The following is a 16,046-nucleotide window of genomic DNA, read 5'->3' on the forward strand; positions in this document are numbered from 1 at the left end:
CTGAACTACCTGAACACTCCATCTAAAACAGCAACTGCACCCACAGCTTCACCCCCGTCACCTCTCTCTCTTTTTACCCCCCTTTCCTCGCCCCGCCACCTCTATCTCTTTACTATTCTACTTTATTCGTATTTTTTTATTTGTGTTTCGTATGCTCTGAAATTCTTGAATGTTTATATGCTTATTCTGTGCCTCCTTCGATTAAAATCAAAGTGCCACAAGGAAGGGAAGGAGCTAGCTACACACTGTGTCCCCAGAGCCTAGGACAGTGCATGGCAATTAACACCTGCCCCTGAGATACTAGGTGACTATGAGAGAGCTTGCAAAGAATTAAAAACCCATGTTCAACAGGCAATATGGCATCTAGCCATGCTGAGGCAATGTGGCCTCTCACATATCTGTGTGTTTCTTTGTTTTTTTTAAATATAGTCCTGCCACAGCCACCATAACTGAGGGTCCATTACAGCTCCGGTATAACTGTCAACTCAGAATGAGACTAAATAAAGACACTTTAGATAAAACTGTTGCCAGGAGACCTGCATTATAAAAAATTTCAAAGAAAGTTCTTCCTGCTGAAAGGAACTAATACTAGAGATAAACACTTCTTCAGGAAGGAAGGAAGAGCAATGGAAATGGTAAATCTAGAAAAACATAAAAATATTTTTTCTTTTAATTTCCTTAAAATACATATGATTGCTTAAAACAAAAAATCACAACATTGTTGGTGGGTTTAAAACAAAGGCAGATAGGGGCCAGCCAATGGCTCACTTGATAAGAGTGTGGTGCTGATACCACCAAGGCCAAGGGTTCGGATGGCCAGTTAGCTCACTTGAGAGAGAGCGTGGTACTGACAATACCAAGTCAATGGTTAAGATCCCCTTACTGGTCATCTTAAAAAAAAAAAAAATGATAATAATAAAATAAATAAATAAAACAAAGGCAGATATAACACACAGGACATCTATATCTCAAAGCAGGGATTCTCAACCTGTGGTGGTTCTTTACCTGTGGGGATTCTGCCCCCAGGGGACATTTGGTAATGTCTGGAGACATTTTCTATCAACTGAGGGGGAGCTACTGGAACTCAGTGGCTGCAGGCCAGGCATGCCGCTAAACATCCTGTAATGCACAGGACAGCTCCCACAAGACAGAATGTCAGCAGTGCCAAGGTTGAAAAACCCTGCCTTAAATGTTGAGGATGGAGTAGGGTGGGGTGGTGGTAAATGGATCTACGTGGTTGTAAGGTATCTACGTTTTATGGAAAGCGGTGCCAGATTAAGTAGGTCGTGAAGTTACTGATGTATTTTACAATCCCTACAGCAACCACTAAAAAAATGCAAAGGGCCAGCCCGTGGCTCACTTGGGAGTGTGGTGCTGATAACACCAAGGCCAAGAGTTCGGATCCCTATATAGAGATGGCCAGTTAGCTCACTTGGGAGAGGGTGGTGCTGACAACACCAAGTCAAGGGTTAAGATCCCCTTACCAGTCATCTTTAAAAAAAAAAAAAAAATGCAGAGGCAAAGTCAAAAAGCCTGTAGTGAAATGAAAACAGAATTATTTAAATAACATGAAAGAAGGAACAAAGACAGAGGCAACAAACAAAAATCAAATGATAAAATGGTAGCTCCAAATCCAACCACATATCAATATAAATACTAAATGTTAGTGGACTAGTTAACCGTAAAATATTGACCTCGGAGCTCCTAACAGTATACAGTGTAAATTTACAATATTCAAATGGCCGGAAAGCACCATGCTGCACCCAGAAATTAACCAAAAACTCTGCTCCCAAGCCAAAAGATCCTGCAGTCAGTGGAGGCAGCTTGGAAACCACCTCAAAGAGAAGCTTTCCAACCCAAGCCAGACATGGAACCCTTAAGAGGTAACTACAGTTAAAGATGAGCTCTTAACAAGAAAAAATTATAAAATACATGAGGAATTCCACTGCCAAGAGACAATCCACAGGTGGAACAACCAGGAGGGACTTGAAATAGTACTGTGATCTGAAAGAGTCATGAAATAAATACTATGAAATGTCTAGATAGACAAAGAAGGGATAAAAGACACAGAATTCAGGAACAGAAGACTATAAACTACGAAAAGGCAGTTACGAAAAGGACAGTACTTTCAGATCCCTGTACTGGCCAGCTGCCAAATAAAACAAAACAAAACAAAAAACCAACCAAAAAACAGTACTATGTTTTTTACTTTTTCTTTGCTGGAACAAGCCAGTTGAGACCTACAAGTATTTAACTTAAAACAAAATGTGTATCAGTGGACAGCACTTGAAAGACACAGCTTCTAAAAGCAATGTAAATCCACATGTTCCATATACATGTGTTTTACAACATGTCATTTCTATTTTAATAGTATGGTCAAGATGAATATTGCTCAGTTGGGTTTTTGTTTTTTCAGATTAAATTTCTATTGGGATGAGCTAAGAAAGCTGAACTTCTACCCTAAAAAATTGTTTTCAGAAGTCCTTGTGTATGTGCTTATTAAATATGTCATTTGAAAAAATGTGAATGGACTAAATACTCCAATTAAAAAGCAGATATTGTGAGAACGGATAAAAACGCAAGTCCCAATTACAGACTGTCTACAAAAAACACAACTGAAATTTAAAGAGATAGGTAAGCTATCTCTCACAACTGGCCGGTTAGCTCAGATGTTAGAGGTGGTGCTGATAACACAAAGGTCAAGGGTTCCAATCCCTGTACTGGCCAGCCACCAAAAAAACCAAAAAAACAAAAAGACACAAGTAAAAAGAAAGTGGATGAAAAAAGATATTCCACGAAAACAGTAAGCCTGAGAAGGCTACAGCAGCTATACCAATACCAAACAATAGACTTCAAGACAAAGATGATGAGGGACATTTCAGAATAATGAAAGGAGAAATTCACCAGGAGGACCTAACAATCATAAACGGCTATGAGCCATTTCAAAGATGCTAAGCAAAAATGGACAGAATTAAAGGGCGTGACAATTGCACAATCATAGACCCTTTCAAACCTCTCAGCAATTTCTTCCTTTTTTTGGTGGGTGACCAGTATGGGGATCTCTCAGCAACTGAAAGAACTAGATTAAAAGGTCAATAAAGATGACGTGAGAAACACCATCCACCATTTTGTCCTAAATGATATCTGCAGAACACTCCACCAACCACCGCAGAACACTCATTATTAAGCGCATCCATTAAGACAGACCATTTGCCTAAGACAAGTCTGAATAAAAACGTTTTTTTTGTTTTTTGTTTTTAAAGATCTCATAACGTTCTATTTTATTTTTTATAGCAAATATCACACTGTATTTTTGGTACTTATTTGTTTAAACCCGTTTCCTTATTAAACTGTAAGAACTTAAATCATGCCTAGTTTTTATCGCCCCAGGATCTAGCACAGTGCTTGGCATATAGTAAGTGCTCAAGAAATATTATTAAAATAAGTGATATTTATGTCTTAAAATGTCTTAAATTCTTTAAAGTTCTTTTTTTTTTAAAAAAAGAAAAACACGTATGATAGATACCTTGACAACAGTATTTAGAGTGGAATACAGAATGTTTCCATAAAATGACAAGATGGCACTCTAATATTTAAACACGAAGTTTAAAAAATCATTCAGGGCATGTTCTCTGATCACAACAGAAACAAATTAGAAATTAATAACCACAGATATCTCGAAAATCCCCAAATATTGGCCAAATTTTTAATTAACTCAGGTTAAAAAAAAAAAAAAAGAAAATCACAAGGAAAATTAATGTGGTTCAGAAAGAAATTTATAGCTTTAAACGCTCATGTTGTAAAGAAAGAAATTCTAAAATCAATGACCTAAGACTCCACCTTAAGGGGTTAAAAAAAGAGCAAAGAAAAGCTAAAGTAGAGGGAAAGAAATAATGAAAGGAAAAGAAATGGAATGTTCCTAAGCCCTAGGCCACACCCTCTGCCAAGTTACCTCGTTGGCCGCAGCTGCCATAGGAGTTGGGTGGTTGACGGCATCGCCCAGAGCGATGGCCAGGCGGAGATCCTTCTGAATGTATTTCAGGTAGAAATCAGGTTTAAAGTTTCCTTGCAGGATATCTAAGGAGGGAAAGCCTCTTATCAGAAGAAATCCAAAGGTCCTAAGTATAACCTTACCTGCAATCCATCAGGGCTCAACACCTAGCATCTCCCATTAGCATCACCTTCTTGGCCCTGCCTGTGCCCTCAAGACCCAAAAGACAGAGCTCCAGCCTGTGTCCCCAAACCCCATTGACCACGTCCCTGGACCTCCTGTGTGGAGGAGACTGACGGGAAAGGGTACAGACTGACTGGAGTGGGTGCATCTTTCATACCCTATGAACTCCTGAAGAAGACACTGTTCTATGACAGTTGTCTGAGCCAGTTCCCCAGCTCTAATCAAAAATAAAATGCAAAAGAGGGACCAAAGGCAACTTACTTTGGCACTTCTGGTCCAGGAAGATGCTGGCCAACTGTCCCTGATTGAGGATGTCCAAGAGTGTCTGCTGGGACTGGCCTGTTACCTGGGCCAGGGTCAGGCCCTCAGCGATGGTGGCCATGAAGCTTCCTTGGACCATGTTCACGATCAGCATCATCTTGGCAGCATTGCCAACCTCACCTGCCCAAAGCAAACAGTCACGGTCTCATTCCAAGAATTCTGCAGGTAGGGCCTCTCTGCTCGCCTTTACCTCTGCTGGGACCCACCTCTCCACCAGGGGAGACAACCCCACTCACGACAGAACTGGCTCTTCCTCTGTCAAAGGAAACTTCCCTGGGCCCAGCAGAGAGGCTATGCAGGACTGACACTGCCATCAGTGTGGTCTAGAGGGGATGAGGCCTGATGGGTGGACAGGCACATTACCTAGGAAGAAGGAGGTCTTCCCCATCGCCTGGAAGCAGCTGCTGCAGTCCTCATATAAGCCCCTGTCTCCGGCCGCTAAGATCACCAACATCCCGTCATTAGACAGCTGCTGATTCCCTGAGACTGGGGCTTCCAGAAAGCGGCCCCCCCTGGACACAATCACCTGGAAAGCAAAGTCACAGCTTCTGGAGGCCTCCTCTCTAGGGCTCTCCAGGCAGGGAACAAGGAGTGTCTTCAGGTGGCCACGGCTTCTTATCACACATTCCAGAGCTAAAGGGGTGGGAGCAGTTGGCTACTGATGCTGAGGTTTCAAAGCTGACACTTGTATCAAGGACTAACACTGTGGAGGGTCAGACAGGCCGTCCTCGAGCAGAGGCACGAGTCACATGGCAGTAATAAGAGAGAAGCTGGTTTTTCCAGAGAGGCTCCCATTCACTCTGATTTTCTTACAAAGACCAAATACTAGAATCAAATGTGACCATGCCAATGGCTCTGCCTAACACCCCTTCCCTACGGACCCTATTCTTCCCTGACTTCAACCACCCTCAGAACACACATGGGTCCAAAAGTTGCTGCTCCCTCACTTGGGCCCAGCTCCTCCGGAAAGAGGGATACTTTGCTAATATCAACTGTAGATAGCTGCTGAAACCAAAAAGGCCACACTGGTGGCTACAGGACTCAGTGCACATCCCAACCAGGTGGCACTTTGCCATGGCTGTTCAGACCAGCTGCAGCTTTGAAGGTAGAGAGTGAAGACAGGCTAGTGCTAGTCCCAAGGCTACTGGTCTCTCCTCTTCTCTCTCTGGCTCTGCTCTAGAGTAACTAAATTGTCCACATTGGTGTGTGGCCAGCCTGGGTCTTGGGCTCCAACTGAAAGAATGCTGGAGAGCCAGCTGAACAAAGCTGCTACCTGGGCCAACTCGGTGACAGTGTCAGCATCCACCGTTGACATGTCCACGTAGCATTTCCCAGGGCGGATCCCCTGCAGCACACCACTGGGGCCCAGCACCAGCTGTGGGGACACAAGGGAGGAGCAATAGCCCAGGCTCCAGCTGGACACTCAGGAGCCCTACAGACCCGAGATTAGAATCCTGTTGCTTTTTTGGCTCGTTTCCTGATTAGGAGCTAACCATTAATGCTGAAAAGGGAAGAGTAATTAAATGAACAAGGGACAGAAAAGTTTTTCCAGTATGTGCCCACTTATCTTAAAAAGAATATGTGTGCGTGTGTATTTCTTTTTATTAAACCCCCTCCTCATTCAAAAGACAGAACCTCAATATTTATTTCTGGGGGCTTCTTTGGATTTACTTGAATTAGACTAGTCACCAGTTTAACAAGATGATTACTGCACTTGAACTTTTAAAACATAAATACAGTGATAGCTAAACACAGGAACTTGGCACTTGGACCAAAGTCTCCCAGCCCAGCAAGAATAATGAGCCAGATCAGGAACCATTTCAGCACAGACTTCAAGGACCCCAGTAGTTTTTCATTCTTTGTTCTTAATTAAAGGAAGTCTGTACTCAATTTACACAAACAACTTTCACAATGGGAGATGGCCCCAGATGGGAAATTCAACCCCCCGCATGCAAACACTCACTCAGTGTGCAAGGGAGAAGGGGAGCAGGCCAGCCAGCTGCGCTGGCTAAGACCTGAGACACTGAGGGGAGGGAGAGGATCCTTACGTCCTTGGCTGCTTTTGGATCCGACACACAGGCGAAAGTGATGTCACAAGTTGAAACGACTTCAGCGGGGGTTCTTCCAAGTCGGGCCCCCTCCTGGATGAACAAATCACACTGCAAAAGTCACAGATCCTAACGTGAGCTGCAGGCAGTGCACAACAAACATGCCAGCCAGGCCAGAGGCGCCCTGACCAGTGCTCCTGGCCGGCCTCCCAAGGCAGGTGGCTGAGGATGGAAGCCTGGGAGGCCAGAGCTGAAGGCCTGACTTCTTAAAGCACTGACAGGGCCTCATAAGGACTGTCTTCTGTTTTTGTATCCCTGGTGCCTAGGAGGATGTGCTATTTCACAGGAAGCATAAAACAAGTGTCTGCTGAAGGTTTGCTGTTTGAAAAACAGGTTGCGACCAGTACCTATCCCCAGCCCGTCTGTGCTATCTGCTGTGGCCAAATTGGCCCAGTGCCCTGAGCTATCAGTACTCTGCTGGGAAAGGGGGGCTGGGACTGGGAAGCTTCCTCCTGTCTGCCATTCTTTTTTGTGCTGTTTCCCAACACTGCTAGCAGGTTAAGACTTCTGGGGGGTCTAAAAGTACTAACTTTTCTTTTGTGTGTGTGTAGCTGGCCGATATGGGGATCTGAACCCTTGACCTTGGTGTTATCAGCACCACACTCTCCCAAGTGAGTTAACCAGCCATCCCTAAAAGTACTAACTTTTCTATTCTGATAACTAAAATCACCCAGAATATCCCATAACAAATCATTAATATTTTGGTGTATTTCCTTTTTCCACAAGCATTTAAGAAGGTAATTAGAATAATTTGGGCTTACTATTTTGTATCCAGCTTTTTATATTTTGTATGATTCGTATTTATCCATACCATTGCTATCTTTCACAATTATCATTTATAATGGATGACTGCACAATATCTCATCTGCAGAGAGACACTTTAATTTACCTAATGGCTCCCCTGTAGTTTGATATTTAGTCTGCTTTCAATCTTTAATTATAAACGACACCATCAAACATCTTTACCTACAAAACTTTTCTGTTTTAAATTTAGTTCTCCATAAGTAGAGTAAAACAGGTTCCAAACGGTTTTCTTTTCTTTTTTAAAAAAATTTTATTTTGTCGATATACATTGTGGCTGATTATTATTGCCCATCACCAAAACCTCCCTCTCTCCTCCCTCCCCGCCTCCCCGCCACCAATGTCCCCTCTGTTTGCTTGTCGTATCAACTTCAAGTAATTGTGGTTGTTATATCTTCTTCCCCCACCAACCCGGTTTTTTTTTTGTCTGTGTGTGTGTGTGTGTGTGTGTGAATTTATATATTAATTTTTATCTCCCACCAATAAGTGAGAACATGTGGTATTTCTCTTTCTGTGCCTGACTTGTTTCACTTAATATAATTCTCTCAAGGTCCATCCATGTTGTTGCAAATGGCAGTATTTCATTCGTTTTTATAGCTGAGTAGTATTCCATTGTGTAGATGTACCACATTTTCTGTATCCACTGATCCAATGATGGACATTTGGGCTGGGTTCCAACTCTTGGCTATTGTAAAGAGTGCTGCAATGAACAATGGTGAACAGGTATACCTTCGACTTGATGATTTCCATTCCTCTGGGTATATTCCCAGCAGTGGGATAGCTGGGTCGTATGGTAGATCTATCTGCAATTGTTTGAGGAACCTCCATACCATTTTCCATAAATGCTGCACTATTTTGCAGTCCCACCAACAATGTATGAGAGTTCCTTTTTCTCCGCAACCTCACCAGCATTTATCGTTCAGAGTCTTTTGGATTTTAGCCATCCTAACTGGGGTTAGATGGTATCTCAGTGCGGTTTTGATTTGCATTTCCCGGATGCTGAGTGATGTGGAGCATTTTTTCATATGTCTGTTGGCCATTTGTATATCTTCCTTAGAGAAATGCCTACTTAGATCTTTTGTCCATTTTTTAATTGGGTTGTTTGTTTTTTTCTTGTAAAGTTGTTTGAGTTCCTTATATATTCTGGATATTAATCCTTTGTCAGATGTATATTTTGCAAATATTTTCTCCCACTCTGTTGGTTGTCTTTTAACTCTGTTAATTGTTTCTTTTGCTGTGCAGAAGCTTTTTAGTTTGATATAATCCCATTTGTTTATTTTCCTTGCCCGTGCTTTTGGGGTCATATTCATGAAGTCTGTGTCCAGTCCTATTTCCTGAAGTGTTTCTCCTATGTTTTCTTTAAGAAGTTTTATTGTTTCAGGGTGTATATTTAAATCCTTAATCCATTTTGAGTTGATTTTAGTATATGGTGAGAGGTATGGGTCTAGTTTCATTCTCCTGCATATGGATATCCAGTTATTCCAGCACCATTTACTGAAGAGGCAGTCCCTTCCCCAGTGAATAGGCTTGGTGCCTTTGTCAAAGATCAGGTGGAAGTAAGTGTGTGGGTTGATTTCTGGATTCTCTATTCTATTCCATTGATCAGTGTGTCTGTTTTTATGCCAGTACCATACTGTTTTGGTTATTATAGCTTTGTAGTATAGCTTAAAGTCAGGTAGTGTTATGCCTCCAGCTTTATTTTTTTTGCTCAGCATTGCTTTGGCTACGCGTGGTCTTTTATTGTTCCATATAAATGTCTAGATAGTTCTTTCCATTTCTGAGAAAAATGTCTTTGGAATTTTGATGGGGATTGCATTGAATTTGTATATCACTTTGGGTAGTATGGACATTTTCACTATGTTGATTCTTCCAATCCAAGAGCATGGGATATCTTTCCATCTTCTTGTATCCTCTCTAATTTCTCTCAGCAGTGGTTTGTAGTTCTCATTATAGAGATTTTTCACCTCCTTGGTTAACTCAATTCCTAAGTATTTTATTTTTTTGGTGGCTATTGTAAATGGGCAGGCTTTCTTGATTTCTCATTCTGCATGTTCAGTGTTGGAGAAAAGAAATGCTACTGATTTTTGTGTGTTGATTTTGTATCCTGCTACTGTGCTGAAATCATTTATCAATTCCAAGAGTTTTTTTGTAGAGGTTTTAGGCTGTTCGATATATAGGATCATGTCATCTGCAAACAGGGACAGTTTGACTTCATCTTTTCCAATCTGGATGCCCTTTATTTCCTTCTCTTCTCTGATTGCTCTGGCTAGTACTTCCAACACTATGTTGAATAGGAGTGGTGAGAGTGGGCATCCTTGTCTAGTTCCTGTTCTTAAAGGAAAAGCTTTCAGCTTTTCTCCATTCAGGATGATATTGGCAGTGGGTCTGTCATATATGGCTTTAATTATGTTGAGATACTTTCCCTCTATACCTATCTTATAGAGGGTCTTTGTCAAGAATGAGTGCTGAACTTTATCAAATGCTTTTTCAGCATCTATAGAGATGATCATATGGTCCTTGTGTTTGACTTTATTAATATGGTGTATCACATTTATTGATTTGCGTATGTTGAACCAACCTTGCATCCCTGGGATGAATCCCACTTGATTGTGGTGAATAATTTTACGGATGTCTTGCTGTATTCTGTTTGCTAGTATTTTAGTGAGGATTTTTGCATCTATATTCATCAAGGATATCGGCCTGTAGTTTTCTATTTTTGGTTATATCTTTACCTGGTTTTGGAATCAGGATGATGTTTGCTTCATAGAATGAGTTTGGGAGATTTGCGTCTGTTTCAATCTTTTGGAATAGTTTGTAAAGAATCGGTGTCAATTCCTCTTTGAATGTTTGGTAAAATTCTGCTGTGAATCCATCTGGTCCTGGGCTTTTCTTTGTTGGGAGCCTTCTGATAACAGCTTCAATCTCCTTTATTGTTATTGGTCTGTTCAAATTTTCTACGTCTTCATGCTTTTGGGAGCTTGTGTGTGTCCACAAATTTATCCATTTCCTCCAGATTTTCAAATTTGTTGGTGTATAGTTCTTTATAGTAGTCTCGAATGATTCCTTGTATTTCAGATGAATCAGTTGTAATATTGCCTTTTTCATTTCTAATTTTTGTTATTTGAGTCTTTCTTCTTCTTTTTTTTGTTAGCCATGCTAATGGTTTGTCAATTTTATTTATCTTTTCAAAAAACCAACTTTTTGATTCATTGATCTTTTCAATTTCATTCAGTTCTGCTCTGATCTTAATGATTTCTTTCCGTCTGCTAACTTTAGGTTTGGATTGTTCTTGTTTTTCTAGTTCTTTAAAGTGAAGTGTTAGGTTGTTCACTTGCCATCTTTCCATTCTTCTGAGGTGAGCATTTAATGCAATACATTTCCCCCTTAATACTGCTTTTGCAGTATCCCACAGGTTTTGGTATGATGTATCATTATTTTCATTAGTTTCAATAAATTTTTTGATTTCCTGCTTGATTTCTTCTTGGACCCATATGTCATTAAGTAGAATGCTGTTTAATTTCCATGTGTTTGTATAGTTTCCAGAGTTTCATTTGTTATTAATTTCTAGTTTTAATCCACTGTGGTATGAGAAAATACATGGGATAATTCCAATTTTTTTGAATTTATTGAGACTTGATTTGTGACCTAATATGTGATCTATCCTGGAGAATGATCCATGTGCTGATGAGAAGAATGAATATTCTGAGGTTGTTGGATGGAATGTTCTGTAGATATCTGCCAATTCCAATTGGTCTAGAGTCTTGTTTAGATCTTGTGTTTCTCTACTGATTCTTTGCCTAGATGATCTGTCTAATATTGACAGTGGGGTGTTCAGGTCCCCTGCTATTATGGTATTAGCGTCTATTTCCTTCTTTAGGTCTAATAGAGTTCGTTTTATAAATCTGGCTGCTCCAACATTGGGTGCGTACATATTTATGATTGTTATGTCTTCTTGATGGATCAGTCCTTTTATCATTAAGTAGTGTCCCTCATTGTCTCTTTTTATGGTTTTTAGTTTAAAGTCTATTTTGTCAGATATAAGAATAGCTACTCCAGCTCGTTTTTCTTTTCTGTTTGCATGGTAAATCTTTTTCCATCCTTTCCCTCTTAGTCTATGTGAATCTTTATGGGTGAGGTGGGTCTCTTGTAGGCAGCATATAGTTGGGTCCTCCTTTTTGATCCAGTCAGCCAGTCTGTGTCTTTTGATTGGGGAATTTAAGCCTTTTACATTAAGAGTTGTTATTGAAAGGTGTTGTTTATTCCTAGCATTTTATTGGTTGTTTGGTTGTCTTAGGTGTCTTTTGTTCCTTGCTTTCTGATTTACTGTTTGGTTTCTGTGTTTGTTGGTTCCTTAGGTTGTAGACAGCGTTTTTGTTTGTTTGTTTTGTCTTCATGAATGCTATTTTTATTATACTAGTGTGTTTTGATTTTTCTTGGGTTTTTATGGCAGTGGTAGCTATTTTTCAGGAACCAAACCCAGTACTCCCTTGAGGATTTCTTGTAAGGGTGGTCGTGTGGTAGTGAACTCCCGCAGTTTTTGTTTGTCTGAGAAATATACTATCTGCCCTTCATTTCGGAAGGATAGCCTTTCAGGGTAGAGTATTCTTGGCTGGCAATCTTTGTCTTTTAGTATTTTGAATATATCATCCCATTCCTTTCTAGCTTTTCGGGTTTGTGATGAAAAGTCTGATGTTAGCCTGATTGGGACTCCCTTATAGGTGATTTGATGCTTCTCTCTTGCAGCTTTTAAGATTCTCTCTTTGTCTCTGAGTTTTGCCAATTTGACTATAACATGTCTTGGAGAAGGCCTTTTTGGGTTGAATACGTTTGGAGATCATTGAGCTTCCTGGATCTGAAGATCTGTGATTTTTCCTATACCTGGGAAGTTTACTGCCACTATTTTGTTGAATATGTTTTCAATGCAATCTCCGTTTTCCTCCCCTTCTGGAATACCCATGACTTGGATATTTGAGTGCTTAAGGTTGTCTGATATCTCTCTCAGATTTTCTTCAATGTCTTTGATTCTTTTTTCTTTCTTTTTGTCTGCTTGTGTTATTTCAAACAGCCCATCTTCAAGTTCAGAGGTTCTCTCTTCAACTTTGACAAGCCTGCTGGTTAAACTCTCCGTTGTGTTTTTTATTTTGCTGAATAACTTCTTCAGTTCAGCAAGCTCTGCTACATTTTTTTTCAGGACATTGATTTCCTTGTACATTTCCTCTTTCAGGTCCTGTATACTTCCAAACAGTTTTAAAGGTCTTAACAAATGGAGACAAACGACTTTCCAGTAGGACTGTGTCAGTTTATAATCATTACCAGCAAGCTTTACAATTACCAGCACTGAGTATCTAATTTAAAAACAAGAAATAACCACCCATACATACATTAAAAATTTTCCCTACTTCATAATATTTTTTTTTAAAAGATGACCAGTAAGGGGATCTAAACCCTTGACTTGGTGTTGTCAGTACCACGCTCAGCCAGTGAGCTAACTGGCCATCCCTATATAGGGATCTGAACCCTTGGCCTTGGTGTTATCAGCACCACACTCTCCCAAGTGAGCCATGGGCCAGCCCTCATACTTCAAAATTTAACCAGCTAAAAATGGCAACTTTTTTTATATATCTTGATTACTGATTATGAAACCCTTTTTATACCTTTGTTTATCATTTCCTTTTGTGTGAGCTATTTTTTTTCCTTACAGTTATCAAACTATGTGATTAATAAAATCAATATTTTTCTCTTTTCCTGTCAAACTTGATATAAGTACTTCTAGTTGGTATACTTTTCAATTTTAGTCATTTTTTTTTGTGGGAGAGTATTATCAAATAAATCTATTGATCTTTTCTTTCACGATTTTGATCGCTTCTAGGTTTAGAAAGACCTATCTTAATATTTAATCTTATTTTCTTCCGGTTTTTCCTTTAAAAAAAAATTAATTTAGTAATTGATTTGGAAAATATTTTAATGAAGTGAGAATAGCGTTTTCCCAAGTTGCTAACCAGTTGTCCTGAACATAATTTACTGATCAATCCTTCATTCTGTCCCACTGAATTGCAACCAGCTGTCCTTATCAGAGGACATCTGAGGCTGCCCAGTCTAATTGATGGGTCTGGGTCTTTACTGCAGCCTTTTAGTAATCAGCTTTATATTATTTTTCAATCTTTGCTTGGGAGGGTCCTCATTACTTTCCCTTTTCTGAAAATTAAAACTATGTTTCTTATTATTCCAGAAGAACCAGAGAGTCACTTTTATCAATAGCCTTGAAAAACGGTCTTGCTCCCTATTTTTATTAAAGGGAGGTAGAGTAAATGTGATGAATAGCACGAGTGCTAATGGAAGGGTCCAGCGAATGCTTGCTGCTGTGATCCTTTTTGCAAACAATTGGCAATACAGTATCAAGAATCCTAGAGTTCTTTCCCTTTGACCTATTCATTCCAATCCTAGAAACCTGCTCTGAGGGATGAATCCAAATTCACAAAAAGCCACATGTGTAAAGATGTTCATCACAATGATCGTTTTATATTGAGAGGGGGGAAGAAGTAACCCAAATGTCCACCAATTGAATTAAAGTATCTATTTGGTGGAATATTCTGAAGCTATCAAAAATAATTATATAAAAAATCTGTGACTACAAAGGTAAAAAAAGCCGTTAAAAAATTCCATGGAGATTGTCATAAGGATTAAATGGCTTCAAAAAGATAATATTTACTAAATAATTTGTGCCAAGCACTGAGCTGAGCATTTTAAACCATCCCGTTTAACTGTCACAGGCCCGTGAGTCAGGTGCTTTTGCTATCATCCTTCTACAAAGGAGGACTTCGAGGGAGGAAGTAGGACCTTGCTGAAGAAGGGAAGCAGCAGGTCTGTGACTCAAATTCAGTCTTGCCTGATTCTGAACCTAAGTTCTTAACTGCTTTGCTCTGCTGCCTTCCCGTAAATTAATCTGGAACGAGCGATCATGTTATAACATTTAGGTTTCTCAGTCAAGAAACAGGACCACAGCAGGTACTTCTACCAAAGGGAAATGCACTCAACTTTCTGATTCTCCTGATGTTCCTGCAACCATATACATGCCTAGATTTCCTGGTTACTCTAGCCTTCACAGGTAGGAGAGCCTTAGAAGAATGGGTTTTTTTTTTTTTTTTAAAGATGACCGGTAAAGGGATCTTAACCCTTGACTTGATGTTGTCAGCACCATGCTCACCCAGTGAGCTAACTGGCCATCCCTACATGGGATCCAAACTTGTGGCCTTGGTGTTATCAGCACTGCACACTCCCGAGTGAGCCACGGGCCGGCCCTTAGAAGAATGTTTGAATCACAAAACATCCTGCCAATGGGACTTTGAGATCCCACTCCTGACTTATGTCCCTACAGTGTCTGCCTAATGCCTAGCACCTGAAGCCCAAATACTGCGTGGCCTTCAGTACCCATTTCCCCCATGCCCCCTTCAACTCTTCAACCAGTTCCCTGTTATTTTTATTTTTAGGCGGCTGGCCAGTACAGGGATCAAAGCCTGGACATTGGTGTTCTCAGCACCACACACTAACCATCTCAGCTAACTGGCCAGCCCCGTTCTTATTCTTTTATTCCAGCAAAGTGAATTTTACTTTGCCTTGAATATTTTTAATTCAAAGTTATCAGCTCCAACGCCTCCTTTAAGCAATCACACCTCATTTTAGCTCTCACTACTGCTGCATCATTCCTGGCCTGGTGACACCTCGCTGTGCACCCGTGGGCATGCTCGTCCATCTCACAGATAGATGCTCAACCACACCGTTCCTCTCAAGGTGGGTCCTTTTTAGTCTCTCTTCCTTTGTTCCATGCAAATAGTACAGTGCTTTAGTTCTCTGATACTTAGTCTAGGGCTCTTCACCTTCTCTTGGCTGAGAACTTGGTGGGAGCATGGCTTCACTCCATTACAAACCCTGCACAGTTGCAGATTTGGAATTCCATTTCTGTGCACACACAGACACCTGAAGCCATGGACTGCCACTTTAGGTTAAGAAGTTCTAAACTTATGCTGTCCAGTATGGTAGCCACCAGCCACACGAGGCTACTTAAATTAAAATGAAGTAGAGCCGGCCCGTGGCTCACTCGGGAGAATGTGGTGCTGATAACACCAAGGCCACGGGTTTGGATCCCACATAGGGATGGCTGGTTAGCTCACTGGGTGAGCGTGGTGCTGACAATACCAAGTCAAGGGTTAAGATTCCCTTACCGGTCATCTTTAAAAAAAAAAAAAATTTAAATGAAGTAAAACTCAAATCAATTCCCCAGTTGTACTAGCCATGTTTCAAATGTTCAATAGCCAAATGGGGCTAGAGGCTACCACACTGGACAGCACGGATATAAAACACCTCCATCACTGCAAAATGCTTCACTGCACAGCACTGTTCAAGACAATCCAAACAACAGAATATGATGCAGCCACTAAAAAGAACAGAGGAGATCTATCTGTATGCTCCATATGAACGACATTCACTATACATGCACAAACATACAACATAACATATACATATATATTTGCATACACATGGAAAAAAGGATAAAAGAACCTAACATGAGCCATCTTAGGTAATGGCAGGGAGGGAGGGATTTTTCCTTCACTTTATACGTATACCCTGAGTATTTTTATTTATTT

General features: G+C 40.4%; 1 protein-coding gene across 5 annotated transcripts in view; it reads right to left on the reverse strand.

Annotated features, from left to right (window-relative positions):
* GLYR1 (glyoxylate reductase 1 homolog) overlaps positions 1-16,046 on the reverse strand; it is a 38,885-nt gene that overhangs the window by 2,274 nt on the left and 20,565 nt on the right. For 3 of the 5 annotated variants that reach the window (XR_010023856.1, XM_063099763.1, XM_063099761.1), the window contains 5 exons: positions 6,544-6,654; positions 5,769-5,870; positions 4,859-5,021; positions 4,436-4,615; positions 3,953-4,077 (listed from right to left, as the gene is read on the reverse strand). Coding sequence is in view for 4 of the 5 variants with exons in the window: in XM_063099763.1 (XP_062955833.1) it covers positions 3,953-4,077; positions 4,436-4,615; positions 4,859-5,021; positions 5,769-5,870; positions 6,544-6,654 (681 nt within the window). In the remaining variant the exon portion in view is untranslated. The remainder of the gene's footprint in view (positions 1-3,952; positions 4,078-4,435; positions 4,616-4,858; positions 5,022-5,768; positions 5,871-6,543; positions 6,655-16,046) is intronic. The other 2 variants (XM_063099764.1, XM_063099762.1) reach the window with 1 other exon arrangement.

This window comes from Cynocephalus volans, chromosome 6 (genome assembly GCF_027409185.1).
Source record: "Cynocephalus volans isolate mCynVol1 chromosome 6, mCynVol1.pri, whole genome shotgun sequence".
Lineage (NCBI taxonomy): Eukaryota > Metazoa > Chordata > Mammalia > Dermoptera > Cynocephalidae > Cynocephalus > Cynocephalus volans.